This window comes from Melopsittacus undulatus, chromosome 1 (genome assembly GCF_012275295.1).
Source record: "Melopsittacus undulatus isolate bMelUnd1 chromosome 1, bMelUnd1.mat.Z, whole genome shotgun sequence".
Classification (NCBI taxonomy): domain Eukaryota; kingdom Metazoa; phylum Chordata; class Aves; order Psittaciformes; family Psittaculidae; genus Melopsittacus; species Melopsittacus undulatus.
Window position 1 is genome coordinate 152,296,732 of NC_047527.1, and position 16,994 is coordinate 152,313,725.

General features: G+C 44.3%; 1 protein-coding gene across 1 annotated transcript; it reads right to left on the reverse strand.

The window, feature by feature from the left end:
* Positions 1–3,053: 3,053 nt before the first annotated feature.
* CCK (cholecystokinin) lies at positions 3,054–8,564 on the reverse strand. Its single transcript, XM_034066405.1, has 3 exons — positions 8,458–8,564; positions 6,641–6,901; positions 3,054–3,428 (listed from the first exon to the last, which is right to left on the reverse strand). Exons 2-3 carry the CDS (start codon positions 6,897–6,899, stop codon positions 3,292–3,294), a joined length of 396 nt encoding a protein of 131 aa, XP_033922296.1. The 5' UTR covers positions 6,900–6,901; positions 8,458–8,564; the 3' UTR covers positions 3,054–3,291.
* Between the last annotated feature and the right edge of the window lie 8,430 nt (positions 8,565–16,994).

Genomic DNA, 16,994 nt, shown 5'->3' on the forward strand with positions numbered 1-16,994 from the left:
ACAGAAAGCAATTGTAACACATCAGAAAGATGAAATCTAAGATTTTCTTCACTAATAATCAATAAAATAACAGAAAAAGCTGCATCATTGTGTATTATTCATCTCTTGTCCTGTTCTTTTAGGGTGATAAATCCTCGATCCCTTGTTTACATCTCTGGGTCAAAGCAAGGTAAGAGGCCATCAGCAGGTTTGGGTTTTAAATGCTGAGACACAGAAGTGGTTGGAAAGTTTGGAGGTTTTAAGGTTGCTGGAACTGGTGAAACTGCTCAAAATGAAAAATACAGACCTCAATGTGCTGATTTTTATTGGCATTCCAAGAAAGCAGATTTGAATGTTGGGTGGTTTGGGTATTTGGAGCAGGAGAGGGGTTTGAATTCTCCTCTCTAATACAAAATGTGTAATGAATGTGAAAGGATGGAGTAAGGAGGAAAGATCCTGTGTTTTCCAGCAGGGCCAGATGTGAGGTGTGCTGTGAGCCTGCATCCTCCTTCCTGAGGGAGGAAAAAGCCCACTGCTGAGAGGCAATAAAGGTAATGAGAAACTCCAAAACCCCTGCAGATGGTGAGAGCAAAGGAATGATAGAAGAGCACCCTGAGGGAGGGGTTAGTCAAGCAGTAATTCAGAAGATTAGACAGCCTCATAGGTTAGAGATGGATGTGTGTGAGCTTGAGAGGGAAATAATAGAATCATAGAATGGTTTAGGTTGGAAAGGACCTTAAAGCTCATCCAGTTCTAACCCCCTGCCATGGGCAGGGACACCTCACACCAGACCAGGTTGCTCCAAGCCCCTGTGTCCAACCTGGCCTTGAACACTGCCAGGGATGGGGCAGCCACAGCTTCTCTGGGCACCCTGTGCCAGCGCCTCAGCACCCTCACAGGGAACAGCTTCTGCCTTAGATCTAACCTGAACTTCCCCTGTTTCAGTTGCTCCCAGCTTCCTGAACACATCTGTTGGCCACTCTCCACATCAGATTGAAAAGTCACTGAGACGTGCCCTGCCTTCCTTCGGTACCAGCAGGATCTGCTGCCTGTAGCTTCTATCCACATTGAAGGATCAGCATTGCTCAGCCATGCAATGGCATCTTGCTGGGTGCTGCATAGACTGCTTTAATTCAGTTTAAAAGCCAGTTGAGGCCACAGAATAGCAACCCCAATCATTAAAGGCCTGGAAGTTACTGGTGTTCAGTGATGCCCTCGGCTGCAATGTGAGCAATGGGCTTTCAGGTGAGAATAGCACAAACTCAAGAAGCTGAGTTTGTGTCTAAAAGATTATAGAGATTTTTGTCCTGCTTAAACAGGCTTCAAGCTGTGCTGAATCCCATTGCTGTTCAATTGATACAGGCACTTAGCAATGATTAAAGCTATAACAAGCCCACGGACACTTTTATTTTCTTTAAGAGAATTTCCATGAGCTCAGGGGATATAAATCAAAGGCACTGAAAAGCCTTTCACTGCCCTAAGACATTGTAATGCTCACATTTTGTCTGACTCAAGTTCCTCTGCTCAGGCCATGAAGAGGAACCTCCTGATTTGCCCTGGGGCTTGTTGAAACACACAGGGCTGGGATGCAGCTGGGAACATCTGGCTCTTATGAGGAGGGATTGGGGAAGCTGGGCCTGGTTTAGTCCAGAGAAGAGCAGAGAGGGGATCCCATCAATGCAGATCAGTATCTCAAAGATGGGTGCCAGGAGGATGGTGCCAGGCTCTTTGCAATGGTGCCCGGCAACAGGATGAGGAGCAATGGCCATAAATTAACACAGAACAAGTGTCCCCTCAGCATGAGGAAGAACTTCTTTACACTGAGGGTGTCAGAGCACTGAACAGGCTGCACAGGGGGATGTGGAGCTTCCCCTTCTGGAGCCATCCCAAACCCTCCTGGACACGTTCCTGTGTGCCCTGCTCTGGGTGGCCCTGCCTTGACAGGGGTTGGACTGGGTCATCTCCACAGGGCCCTTCCAGCCCGGCTGGTTCTGTGACTGATTCTGTGTCCCAGGCCCAGTCAGGATTATGCCCCACTTGTCGAGCATGGAGGGGCTCATGATGCAGCCAAGTGGGTGGAGCAGAGCAGGATCCACATGCATTGCAGGGCAGATGAGCCCAGGTGCACTGTTGTAGCTGAGGTTTCCCTTACACGCTGCACATGCATGGCCCTCACTCTAGAGGGCGCTGCCCGGGTTTCCCCTCACTCCCATGAGGAGCACAGTCCCACAGGGGCTCTTTCCCGCTCATTCAGTGGGGTCTGCAGGAAGCTGCTCCCTCTGACAGGGCAGGGCTGCAGTCACCATCCCTGCAAGTGTTCACACAGCGTGGAGACGAGGCCTCAGTGCCATGGAGCAGTGGAGCCATTGGACTGGATGGGAACCATTGGACTGGGTGAGCTTGAACGCCTCTTCCAAGAGGGTTAATTCTGGGATTCCTTGTTCCACACTGGTGGGCCACAGCTAACTCGGGATTTCCCCATGGTTCCTGGGAGAGACTTGTTCCCATTTAGGACACTGTGACTAGATGCCTTGATACCTTCTCCCCCTCAGAGTCACCTTCCGCTCTGTTCAGGGGCCTGTCCTCACCCTGTCTCCAGTGAAGGCTTGGCTCACCACACACATTCCATGACGCACGCTGTCTGCAGGACTTTCACACTTGGCTCCCAACATAAAATAACCAAGCCAGGAAGATGGAAGATGTTGGTGCTATTCATAGAATTACAGAATGGTTTGCGTTGGAAAGGACCTTAAGATCATCCAGTTCCAACCCCTGCCATGGGCCTGAACACCTCATGCTACAACATGGCGCCCAAGGCTCGTCCAACCCTCCTTTCCATATTGGCACTGTTGTTTACTCACTACAAACCTGTGGGGCTGCTGTGTGACTCAGCCCTTTACAAGTGGGGTCACCGGCCCCATATGGCACCATTGGACAAGGCCCCCTCGGTTCACAGCTATTGGGACTGACACAGGACTCCTATGGAAAGTGGCCTATTTGCCTGAGGGAAGCCATTTTCCCGCCTTCCCTCACAGGAAGCCGCCCAGCACCGCGCAGTGACAGGACACGAGAGGTAAGTTGAAACCATTTTAATACAATATCAATGTATGAGAAACCACAGAAGAAAGGAACCATTTTCTGGAAAATTCTGCCTCTGTGTGTATTGCATTGTGGAGCCTCACAGGTTCACACCGAACGCATGGCGCAGGTTAAAACACGGGTTGTGGAGAGGACAGGAAATGAGTATTTCTCTTTCTGTACAGACATGGGAATGTGATGTGTTCTCCTCCTGTTGCTACAGTTTGCAGGGCTCTAGGAAGAGTACTCGTATTCCTCAGCGCTGCGGCGGCCAAAATCCATCCAGCCCATGTAGTCTCTGTCATTTATCCTGTGTGTAGGATCAATGGTCTGTACCCTGTTTCCCATAACTGAGAGCCTTCCAGTGGGACCTAAGGGAAAAGCATTGGGAGAGCAGAGAGTAAATGGACACGTTTCACACGTTCATCCGTGTTCAGATCTGTTTTGTACTCATGAGCTGATGTGTGTAGTGATTGAAACTGTTCGACTTAACACTGGCCATGTAACACCACTGTTGTGTCACAGGGCAAAGCATCATAGAAACGTTATGGGAAATGCCCTGAAAATGGCTTGAGGTTTTCTTTATTGTAAACCAAACAGATCTGTCACAGAAGACAGATTATTGGGGACAAGATCTCCTTTTCCCTTCCTATTTCAATAGAGAAGGTCCAAACCATTCCTCACTCTTCCTGTAAGACCATATCCTTGCTTGCTGGTACTGGGAGAGCTGTTCTAGATGCAAACCAACTCTGCTTGAGGGCAGACTCAGGCCTGTGGCAGGACTCCACCACAGCCCCGTGTTGCTTAAAGAGGCATAAGTGTAAGTACAGGAGCTCTTACAGTGCAAATTCAGTAACAAGTGGGGTAGAGTTGTGAATCCCAAGTTTTGTGGAGAAGGAGGAATAGTCCTGAAATGGAGAAAGACGTGTCTGGAATTTATAGCTAGGGGTATCTACTTCTGGAATTATGTGGGGCTTGCCGCTATGTTGGTGATATTCTCATTGCTCATCCAAAGCTTCCACCAGGGCTGGATGCTGATCCCTGATCTTGCCTTACCCTTTCTGTCTTCCTTGCTTAAGGCATCAAAGAGACACAAACTATTTGCAGAAGAATTGGTAAAGAAAGGGCTGTAATCCTCTGTTTTGACATCATCACGTTCTGTAACTAAAAATGTAGGGAGAGATACATTACTTCTCTGTGCACTCTCTGAAACCAGCCAAAACTGACATATGCCAATAAACAGATCAAGGCCAAGCCTTGAGTGAGGAAGGAACAGATCTGATGTATTAGTGTTAAGTTCAGGCTGAGGTTTGAGGAATACCTGAACTGATCAAAAGGGAAAAGAAGCCCAAATCAACCCCCATAAATCCAAACCTACACAATTACCTTGCTTATGGTTTCGTGTGTTTTGAAGGAGCCCTTGGTGACCCTGGGCTTCTATATTTGAAGGATTCCCTCATGTAATGGTATCTAATGAACATGATCCATTAAAACCAAACCCAGCTGCATTGTTTTGTTAGTGGTTGCAGAGGGATAGGAGACTTTCTGTGCCAGATCCACACTGAAAGCCTGAAGATGCAATGAATTGAAAGCTAGGGGTCACAAGCAGTAATATTAACAGCATCTTAACTACCTTTCCTCAAACCATCAGCGTCGTCCTGTGGATACTGCAGAAACAATGTGCAGCAAATGCAGTCCAAACTGCAGCAGTTTGGTTCTGAGGCTGCCATCTAGCCCTAATCTCTTGAGAGCATTTAACTCCCTCACTGTTTACATCGGAAATACTGTCCAAAATCAGCTTTTCTATTCATCACAAGGGCAAAAGCCATCAGTGGTGACTGCTAACGTGAGGAAATGCCCAGACTCTTTCCTCCTAGATGAAATTTTCCAGTGAGTATTGCAGTTTAGGCAGGTTAAAAGTGACAAATAGTGTAGGTGGGAGTGCTCCATAGAGATTTTCTAGGAAGAAGTACTTCCCAGAACCTTTGTGTTACACACAAAGGGTTTGGTGGGAACACTCAATGTATTGTTCATTTATAAACTAAGTAAATACTGGTCTATTCCTGTGAATCTTCTCTTCTGTAACTAGCAGCTACATCTACAACCCAGAGTCCAACTAGCCTAGTCATGTCACAAGAATTAACTTATCTGCTAACAGCCACTTAGTAATTAGATTTGTCAATTGAGATCTATGCAGGAGTTCTCCTTTGTATTAATACTTAACAAAAAGAAGTCTTAAATCCAAAGTGGGGGTTTTTTTCACTTCATATTAAGCTATTTGGAAATGTCAGCCAGATATCCAAGAGGATAGAATGACTACATATATTAGAATAAGGAGTTTTGTTTCCATGTAGGTGGGTGACAATGATTACAGCAGGGAAAGGTAATGAGGGTTCTGCTTTGCAGACTCCTGCAATACCATCCTTATTCAGTAACAGTTGTTACTGAATCATGGAATTTTGTATCTGAATTCTCTTTCCATTAGGTTATGAACTGCTACAAGAAGTTCCTTAATGGATATTGTGCAAATACTGGCATTGTGAGATAAAGTCTCTCAGACGATGTTAAAAGTGTTCTTTTTCTGTTGTTTCTGTTTTGGCCCCATTCTGTGTACATGGCTGCATATTTAATGCATAAAAATGCATACTGCATCTCTTAGTTGCAGACCTCCACCAAAAATCATAGCAGGATTTTGCCTGGCACAGAGGTCAATAGTGAGATTATCAAGAGGGGAGGATTAAAATAGGTGCCTAAGGTTGTGTGCTGAGACAGGAGAGGAGACAACTCTTGCTTTTATAAAGCAAATTTTACCCTAAGCACAGTCTGAGGCTGAGAGTGAATTCATTTCTCAATGTCTCTATGCTGAGGTAATCCTATAAATACAGTGCCGTGGAGGTTTTTGAGTCAAGATTGTGGTGCCAGGCTGCCCAAGCCCAAAAACCTGTCAGGAACTGACGTGTTTTGAAGTAAATGTGGTTTTTCTTATCACTGCTTTTAGTTATTGTGTTGATAAAGGTGAATTCTGATCTTTCAAAAGCTTTAACACTTTTGTAACTTCCTTTGGGAACACATACATGGAAACCCCGTTACTCAGGTTTCCCTGAAACAGGTATTTTTGACTGAGGTGAGGTTAGCCATTTGGTATGTATTTATCCTCAGAAAAGTATTCCTGCTCTTCTGGCTTAAAACAAAAAGGGAAGGAGGAGGTTAACCAAATGAAGAAGCTGAAAGAAGAGACAATTACTGTATTTTATCTGAGATACCACATGCTCAAAATGCCACCATAATTCTAAGGCTATGAAAAGAGTAAGCTAAAAGTAAAAGCTGAGCTGACAGGTATCTTACATTTCCTTCAATTACCTGTACACAGCTCTAAGGCAGTGCCTGTCATGTACATCATTTTTAGGAGTAGTTTTGCAGTAAATAAGGGAATGTTCTTTACATCAGGAACAACTGAGCAAAACTACATCCTCTCTTCTCTAGGAATCAGTGCTAGATGGTGACAGCGTTATCCTAGCATGTGGGTATCCCTGCAGGGAGCTCCACTGACACAGAAGGAGCACAGTAAGGAGATAACCAGTACCTTTTCTGGCTTGCTGGAGATACTTGGCCAACAAAGCACCGATGTTGGCTCTTTGGTCAAGGCTCCCATCCAGCCTTGGCACAGGTTTCTGTGGGCCAGCAGCAGAGGAAGGAGCGCGGATGTGCCGGTGATGCTCTGTCAGGCTCTGCTCAAGCTCAGCAGCCAGGGGATTCCCATTGTGTGAGCCCAGGGTTTGCTGTCCAAAAGAGCTCGCTGAGAGCACAGCAAGGAACACGCAGATGCATATACCACTGTACATTGCTGGAGGGAAAAGGAATGATAGGCTCTTAGAACGACCAGATTTACTAGGTTGTATGTTGTCCTTACCCCCAAATTCCACTGGGTGTAATGCTTTCTGAGCAAACTAGGGCTGTGTTGGGGTTTTTTGAATGCAGGTAACTGTGGGATCTGTCTTAACCTGGAAAACATGGGAGTAGTTAAATATCCCTTGATAAGAGGAAGATATATTGAAGGAACAAAATTACTCCACTGTAGCGTGTGCTCCCTCATCTCCTCAATTCTTATTTCCTTTTCTTTTTTGAGGCTGTATTTCCTTAAAAGCCAAGGGAGATGAACCCAGCTCTGTGAAAATAAAGAAAATCTCAGTATTCAAATATTTCAGTATTTTGCTGTTGTACTAAAAATTACTGTTATAGCAATGCTCAGTTTTGATGAGTTCTGTGAAGAGCCTTTATTCTATCAGCCTTCCTTGGTTTGAACTCTAGTGTTCAAGAGGTTTCTTCTCATCCATCACAGACAGAAAGGAAAAACAAACCCTTGTCCCAAGGAAAGAACCCCAAAATCTAATGCTCCTCCAGGTATTTGATCAAATAGCTGAGGTGGTAAACGCTGTTTAGTTAAAAGCTGTATGAAATAATGAAAATATATAAATATATATGTAAACATATATAAAAATTATATATAAAAGCTGTATGAAATAACGTATGAAAGACTCTTAACAAGAATCTTTATCTAAAAAAATGAGAATTTATATGCAACCATTTTTTTATTGCTTTCTGAACAAGTAGTAGAGAAAATGATGTTGCTTTGCTGGATTATTTAATCATATAAGCTGAAGTAGTATTTTTCAGGAAATGGAGAAATCACTCTCATTTATTAGGAGAAACAAGATACCTAATACTAAACACTATAGGGGTAATTCCCATTTATAAATACACAGGAATTAGCTATATTAGAATGTCTGAATCGTTTAAGTTCTGAACAGCATACTGAACATAACCTTTTACGTTTAAAAGAATGGAAACCTAAATTGAGTTGGCCACCACTTAGACTGCATTGAAAACATTTGCAGCGCATAAAATATTGGAGGGTTTAGTATTGTTAGGAGATGAATGAAAGCTGTCAGCAGGTCACTCCAGCAGGGTTAGCAGTGATGTACCCGTATAGGTACTTATAAACCTAAGGTGCATTGCATTCTTTCTGCATGGATATCTTTTTAACCGACCCGATTCCTGTAATTTTTATATATATGTAATATTTCTAAATATTACACATATGTAAATATATGTTTTTTATATATATGTGCGTATATATATATATATAACACATACAAATAGTACGCAGTCCAAACCCAGCATCTCCCCCCGTCCGCCGTTCCCTGAGCCGGGCGCTGCTCGTGGGCTCCCGCAGACCCCGCTCCAGCGACCGGCCGGGACCCTCGCCGCTGGGCAGCGGCCGCAGCTCCTCCAGCAGCCGGCGGGATGCCCGCAGAGCCGGTAAACGCAGGACCCCCCCGTTTCACAGCTCGCCCCCATGTCCCAGCAGGAGGCAGCCCCGGGCTGTGCTGTGCTCCCTACCTTTCCGCTGCGCTCTCCCGAGGTCGGACGTGAGCAGGGAGGGACGGAGAGAACGAGTCCCGTTTGTGCCCAGGCGGGGAAGTTGGGGGTGGCTCAGCCCCGGCCCCTTAAATAGCGGCGGGAGCCGCGACGGTGTTTGCACAGCTCTGACGCAGCCGGGGCCGCCCCCCCCTTCGGTCCGTGTGTCTGTGTCTGTGCCCCCCGACGGGCAGTCTCAGCTCCCACGGGAGGGAAGCGCTTGAAGATGGGCGTTAAAAGGGTGGTTCTGATGGGGGGGAATACTCACAGCCCCCGCCCAGACACCACGGTTAGAGGGCGCCCGGCCCGAGCTGCTCCCCCCACGGGGCTGCTGCAGGCGGCGAGGGCTCACCCCGACGGCGGTGGAAGGGTTGGGAGCTGGAGGTTTGGGTTCCTCTCGCTGCACCGCCCTGCGAGCTGAGCCCTCCCCGAACCACCCCGCACTCAGGAAGGTGGGGTGAGCATTAAAAACAAACTAAAGCAAAGGACGATCCCCCCCCCACCCCTGCTCAGGAGGCCGGTATTGGAGATGGGGACGCTTTTGACCCGGTTCTTTCTCAGCGACCCCCAGAGCTACAGCCCACCCATTGGTGGGTACCGGCGAGCCCGTGCCGGGTTTGTATCCTAGGTCGTGTTTGAGTTGACAGCCTGCTGCTCCTTCCGCTGCCCCGGGACCCAGCCGCACGTCCCGCTGCAGTTCCTGCAAGGGCTAGCAGAGGGCGACAAAGAGCCGCCTCAGCGCATTGACTGCGCGGTCCTGGACCAGGTGTCTGCCTGTCAGGGTGTCTATCGGGGTGTCTGACAAGTGTCTGTCTGTCTGACAGGGTGTCTGTTAGGGTGTCTATGAGGTGTCTGTCAGGCGCTGGGCAGGGTGGTGGTTGTTGACACGGCTGTGCTGGCTGAGCGTGGGCTTTTCACCTCCTGCATCTTCACCAGCACTGGGCAAAGTTACGGAAAAGCAACATCAAAACCTGCTTTGGAAACAGAAAAGGAAGTTGTAAGTGAATTGCCAGGGGAGCAAACACTGAAATTGTTCCAGTAGCGCCTGTCCAAGTGCTGGTTTAATGGCTCTGTGTGTCTCTGGGAATCAAACCTGGTGATCATAGACTCACAGGCTGGTTTGGGTGGGAAGGGACCTTAAAGCTCATCCAGTTCCAACCCCTGCCATGGGCAGGGACACCTCACACCAGACCAGGTTGCTCCAAGCCCCTGTGTCCAACCTGGCCTTGAACACTGCCAGGGATGGGGCAGCCACAGCTTCTCTGGGCACCCTGTGCCAGCGCCTCAGCACCCTCACAGGGAACAGCTTCTGCCTAAGAGCTCAGCTCAGTCTCCCCTCTGGCAGGTTCAAGCCATTCCCCTTGTCCTGTCCCTACATCCCTTGTCCCAAGCCCCTCTCCAGGTTTCCTGCTGCCCCTTTAGGCTGCTCTAAGGTCTCCCCTTCAGGAGCCTTCTCTTGTCCAGGCTGCCCCAGCCCAGCTCTCTCAGCCTGGCTCCAGAGCACAGCTGCTCCAGCCCTCACAGCATCTCCATGGCCTCCCCTGGACTCACTCCAACAGGTCCAATATTCCTCTATTTTGGCTTGGTGGGAAGAATGCTCATTGCTATTGGACAATTAAACAGTCAGCACTGGTTTGAACTGCAGGTGTCTGGGAAAAGCACCACAGTCTTTCTGGGAAAGTACAATACAATAACAATTCTGGTGGAGTCACATCGAGCCCTCCTGAAACTCACTGTAGATAATGAGCTCCCAAGCGACCTGCCTAAAGCTTAATAGAAGCAAAAGACAAAGAGCTTACTAATATGTGCATATGCATAATTCATATCACAGTAGTATAAATATAAGTGTGAGCATTTAAGGCTGACATATTTGCCTGGTTGATCAAAAACACAGTATGGGAGTTCATTTTTGTTGAGCTGATGTGGAATATCAGTTCACTTCCATCCAGGACTCCATGAATGGAGCTGGAGTGTGTATGTGCACATGCTCATGCGTGTGTGTGTAGCAGCCAAACTTCCTATTGGTGTTTGTGAAAACACAGAAAGGCAACACCATACAAAATTGAATAGAGGAGACAGGGATGTTTGCTAGATGGTTACATGGATATGCTTCTGTGTGATCTCTGTGCTTTTACAAGATCATATACTGGCTTTTCCAGTGTACATCTGAACTAATCAAATTGCTGTGCTTGCAGGGAGAGTGTCAGGAACTCAACAGCCTAAGCATAGCGTGGAGTTTTCTGCTTCATTCTACCTACATGATCTCTACACTGACTGCAAATGCCTGAAGGATTTTCCTATTAAACATCATAGTGAATAAAGAAAATTAAGTGAGGCTATAGCATGATGCCAAGTTACTAAAGCCAGCAGTTCCACATCATCTGTGACTTTGGTTATAGACTTTTGAACATTGGATTTTCTTCATTAAATCCCTTAATAGTAGTATTTGCAGTCCTTGGAGATAACTTTCTTGCTTACTGATGCTTGCTTTGGTGGAAGTTTGAAGTAACATGCAAGTTCCAGTCCTTGATAAAACATGTTAATTAATGGTATTTTAGAATTGTCTTGGGCAGAGATAAAAGACCAGAAAGCCTGTTCAGCTTGAGTAGGTGTGATAGATAGCAGGACTCTGAGGCTGCCTATTAGTGACTGATGTGGCACGAAGAGGAAAGAATAAGGGTTTGCTTTGCAGTGACTTGTTAGGTTCCAGGACCAGTGTTTTCAGGGTTTGCCAGGCCTAGATGTGCACTGTGGATGTGTAGTGTCAACCACAGGAGGGCCTTGTGCCACCGTCATGAGTGGGCTGAGACAGATGCTGCTCTAATGCAGCAACTTAATTCACCAGGGAAGGAAGTGCTCTCACTGCACTGGAGCTTGAGTGACATAGCAAGAACCCGGTAATAGATGCAAAAGAAATTTAAACCTAAAGTGAACCCTGTGATGCAGTAAACACTAATAGAGATGCATCCCTAAGGTAGAAGCTGGATGCCACCATAGTTTAGAGGCTACAGGCTTTTTAAAGGTGTTTTTTCAGCCCATGTCTGTTCATAGGTTTTAACAAACCAAGTTTCTAACAGACCTGACCAGACTGGTGTCTGCCCTTCAGACTTGAAGCACCTGCTTCATCAGATACTTCATTGAGAAGGCAGTTGTGATGATAGCACTCCTGTATATGAAACTAAAATACATGTTCACAATACTGGAATCTGTTTTACATTGATGGGATTATTTATGGTTTTAAATAATTGCATTCCATAATTAATATTTCATTTTGTGTAGGAGAAACCAGTCCAGCACACTTCACTGTACATATTAGTTCATCTATTATAAAAATAGCCTAATGGAGAAAGGAAATACATTGTACCTTTCAAAAGACTTTGTACTGTCCAGATGTGCTGTTCCCCTTGCTGCCTGGGCCCAGACAAAAGTAGCCTTTTCCACTGTGTGGCAATAACAGAACCCTGTAGCAGATACTGTTTGCTCCATGGTCCTCTCCTGTGAAAGGGGAATGTCTGTCTAATCAACACGAGTCAAGCAATTTGAAATCCCCAAAAGGAAGCTCTGTAAATGACAAGTACGATGTATTGGCCTCATCTTGCAAACCTTTGCATGCTGTCATCAGTGCTAAAACTGGAATCAGAATTTAAGAATAGCAAAATAATTTGACACTGGATAGATTGGGCAGCAAATAAAGGCTTTGTAATGTCCTTCAGAAGAAATAGGGGCTTTCTGTTTGATACATAAGTGGATAGGACAGCTGGAGGCTTGTTATTTCACTTCTACTTTAAATTATATTTCATAATATGGAAGGAAATTGAATTAACCTGAGTGCAAAATATGAGTTCTTATTATGACAATTCCTATCTAAATGGAAATGCCAGAAACATCCCCAGAAGGGGTAGATGCTGCATTTCAGTTTCAGGAATTACCTTCTCCAGGCATGGACTGAAAAAATAATGGTGATTTTTGGGCAACTGTAGCTGCATTGCAGTGCTGATGGAATGGCTTTGTTGTGAGTATGTTGTAAAGAAGATTGTTGGAGGTCCTAAGGATTTCATACTGGATTAAGTCAACATTCCCCACTTTTGACAGGTGGCTCCTTTGCTGATTGCTCACCAATATCTCTTGGATGTGCTGGGCGATTGTTACCTGCCATGTAGCAGGAAAAAATCATCAGCTACGAGGCTCTGTAATCTAACACTGAACTTTCTGTGGCCTGGTATTTCCATGCTCAGAGACATCTACCTTAAAAAACAGAAGGAAGGTGGCTAAATGAAGATATTTGACTGAATTATGAGATATAAATGTATTTTGAAACTACGGGGAGCTAAGAACACACATTAGAGAAAAGAATTACCACCCAGGCAAGAATAACTAAATCTAAGGGGGATAACTCTTTGGAAGCAGACAAACCTTGCTCTGCTGTTCACTGTGTATTGTGTCTAGATGTCTGTCTCTAAATTAAGCTTTTCTAAATAGAAATATTTATTCAGAGTAGGGCCTGGAATTACTTAAAATCAGCTGTTGTACACAGTGCTGTGTGCATGAAAGACACAGCTTTGTGAGGCATTTAAATAAGTATGCTTTCAGGTTCACTTCCTTAAGTTAACAAAACTAATTAGTGGGGCTGCTCTCTATGCTAATAATGTATTAGATTTACTACTTATTTTGCACCTTACCAGTGTTACACTTTATTTAGCACCTTACCAGTGTTACACTTTATTTAGCACATTACCAGTGTTACACTTTATTTAACATGCCCTTAGGCTAAATAAATAGCTCTATCAAAAGATTCATCGGGGTAGGAGCTAGCCCAAGGACCTGGCTGTAGTTCCCTACAATCATAGTTGGAAGGGACCCGTAAGGTTCATCAGGTCTAACTCCCTGCTCCTTGCAGGACTGCCTAATCAGCATTTAATCATGGAAACAGGAATAAAACTGTTGGAATGGCTCTGTGTTTTCTGGCTCAAATTTTGCCTGGAAAAGAAAGAGCAGGGTTACAGATTACTTCAGTGGTATAACAGGGTGGCTTCTTTATTTACAGTCTACTGTGGCCATAGTGCAATGGTGAAAAGGTGCTGTGAAACATGCAAGTGTGTAACTGCAGTGACTACACGTTCTTTTCCTCTTTTTATTTCTACTCAGATTATTATGGAGATGCATGTTGCTTCTTTTTATTTTCTTATTATTTCCCTGCTCCTTTTACTTCACCATAATCTGAAATAAGCCACTCAGGCTTCATTTTTGGGGATTCAGTGATGTGCCTCATGCGCAGCTGTTCACAAGGATGCTGTAGTTCCCAGTGTGACCTGTGTGTGGGGACGCTCAGACAAGCATGTTCTTTGGGAGATAATGCCAGTGGGAGAACAACAAAACAGAGACATTATAACTGTCAACTTTATAAGAGCTCTTCATATTGTCCTCTTGCTCTGGCAATACAATGGAGCATAGACTGTTTGGATGTACATAGGCTCTGCCAAGTGGTTGTTGCCTACTTGATCAGGAGAATCCATACCTGAAATATTCATTGGTGTCTGTGTAGTGTTGGAGTTGATGATGCTCTCGTTGGACATACCATTGAATGCAGTAGATGGGTTGGCATTTTGTGACATTCTCATGGAGAAGTTCAGGTTAGGAACAACATACTCTCAAATCCCTATTTGTATCCACTAAAATTGTGTTAAATCTCTCCAGGCTTGGTGAGGGGCAAAGATGGTTACAGATATAGCAGAAAACATGATATTGTCTCCTGCCATGAATAATATGATGATGAACTGTTTGATCAAACATTTATAAGTAGAATAAGCCACAGATCCTAGGACAGTGCTGAAAAGAAGGCCCACCCTTCAGATTAATCAATACCTAATACTTCAGGCATGACAGAAATGAGCTCAGGTTAGCTTGTTGGTTTTGTCTGAAAACCTCTTCCCTCGTATGAGACTGAATCACTATCTTGAATTTAGCCAATTCTGTCATTTTTAATAATTAGGATAGTTACTAGAAGTATACAATTAAACTGAAATGTAGATCTTAATGGATTTAATTTTTGTAAGAGAGAACAACTCTTGAATATTCATGTACCTGATGAATATTCAGGTCTTCATGTTTTCATTACCAACCAAACCAAAACCAAAAGAACCCTTAAGACTAAAGAAATCCCAACAAGCATGTTTCATTAGAACCATGTTAACTTGCTAGAAATACAAAAATAAGGTTTTTTTGGTGCAAATTAATTATTTATGTTTTACCTTGATTTTCATTATTTTTCCTTTATTATGGTACGCCTGATTTGTTACTGTTATTCAACAGTGAAGAGTGTGTCACCCCAAGCCCCAGGCATGGATCAAACATATTACAGTACTTCAGCGATGTTCTAGTTTAGATGGGTTCAACTTCTGCTTTGTTCCATGGAATATGCAATTTTTTAAGCTCCTCTGCCAGCCTCGTTTCTTGGAGAGAAAAAGTGGTTCATTACATGTACCCCAGCTGTGTTCTGTCCTTGATGAGGACTCCTGAAGCTCACAGGGAATGTGTAGATATGAAACAGCTGAGCTACAGATTTAATGAGAGTACTGCTAATGTAGTTTTAATCATAGAATCATGGAATGGTTTGGGTTGGAAAGGACCTTAAAGCTCATCCAGTTCCAACCCCCTGCCATGGGCAGGGACACCTCACACCAGACCAGGTTGCTCCAAGCCCCTGTGTCCAACCTGGCCTTGAACACTGCCAGGGATGGGGCAGCCACAGCTTCTCTGGGCACCCTGTGCCAGTGCCTCAGCACCCTCACAGGGAAGAGCTTCTGCCTTAGATCTAACCTGAACTTCCCCTGTTTCACTTTGAACCCATCACCCCTTGTCCTATCACTACAGTCCCTGATGAACAGTCCCTCTCTAGTATCCTTGTAGGTCCCCTTCAATCAATGCCTTGTTTCATGTAAGATGAAACTGTTAAATAGGTTGCCATATTCCATTCCTGAAACCACATTTAGGAAGAAAATATATATGCCAAAAAGACTAATTCTGTTTTCATAGTTAGGAAATTAGGAATCTTACACTGCTTGACATTATTTAGATGATAACATAAGGATATAAAGCAGACATCACCAAACTGGAGAGGATCAGTAGTGGGCAAGGAGATGGACATCCAGGTAGCTTCATGTTTTTTGTGTATGAACATGAAGTTAGAGAGGGCCTACTAAAATACATATATGAAGGGGAAAGGAATACTCTGGCTGTTGATGTTCCCAGCAGTCAGGGAGAGGTGCTGGATGGCACCACACAATGCAAGATGTGACCATACTTTGATTAAAGGCCAAATCCCTCTCTGATAGAATGCTGGCAGATAGAAATGTTCATTAAGACTAAGCAATGTGTGGGTGTGCAGGAAGGTGGGAACTGAGGTTTCCTTGGTGTCATGTTTACTTTCCAGTCCATGAGAGTACTCACGGGGTTGATTCTCTCCTCATTCTGTTCTTTTTTTTTCATCTTAAGAAGATTTGTGTACATATTTTTTTTCCATGCCAAAATGGATTTTCATTTATACGGAGAGTACAAGATATTTCACATTAAAATGCACAGGGAAGGTTTATAGAAATGAGAGCTTTGCAAGCAGGTTGCTATTTTACAGATCTTGCAGTGTTTGGTATTAAATATTTTGTTCAAAACAAAAGGAAAAATCCTTCACAGATCTTTATTGTTCTTAATATTTTGCCCTGTTGAGGACTGCTACTACATGGCTCGAGTACGGAATTCTTAAGAATGCCTCAGAGAATTAGGGACCTACAAGCCATTTACTTCAGTGATGTAGGCTTGATATAGGATGTTGATTTGATGCTGATGGTTAAGTGAAAATGGATCTGAGACTTCCGAATCTTCAGATTGTTGATGTTTGCCTGTATTACAGATAGATCTAATCTAGCCTCCTACCTCTGCAGGCATTCTTAACTTTGAAAGTGTTTTAAATGCTGACAAGGCTCCAATGTACTTCATGTGGCTGTGCACAAACCTGGAGTATAAATAACATGGATTGCAAATGGGAATACATTTCTTGCAGCATGACTGCGTTGTCTCTGAAGTGGTTTACACATTAGAATAATAGTTTTAATGTCTAAAATAGCGTTGGCTCTGCTTTATGCCTTAGCCAGAAACCCACAGTATCAGAAGTGTAGGGCATTAATAACCTCATTGTGTATGATCTTAGAGATAATACTGCAGTTCATCATTGTTTGCTATTGTAAATGTTTTGCTGGCTTTTAGCTGTATCTGGTTTTCCATACCCCTGAGGACACTTACTGTTAAGATGGATTTAGGATGTTTTCTTCCAAGTACAGAATTGTACAAGAAAAACAGACATTCACTATGCAAAAGACAGATCTATAGATGCAAGAAACTGAAAACAAATCTCCTAACACTAATAATTCATTGGAAAGATAGTGTAAATAGTATCATGCATTATGCATTTTGTCTAATATACTGCTCAATAACAAGGTAGGGAGTCCATGGAGTGTTTTTATTATGCC

Excerpts from the sequence above, each read along its gene's own strand:
- CCK (XM_034066405.1), bottom strand. The coding sequence starts at position 6,899 with ATGTACAGTGGTATATGCATCTGCGTGTTCCTTGCTGTGCTCTCAGCG. Across the intron at positions 3,429-6,640 it reads TCTCCAGCAAGCCAGAAAAG|GTCCCACTGGAAGGCTCTCA; the intron begins GTACTGGTTATC and ends CTTTTCCCTTAG.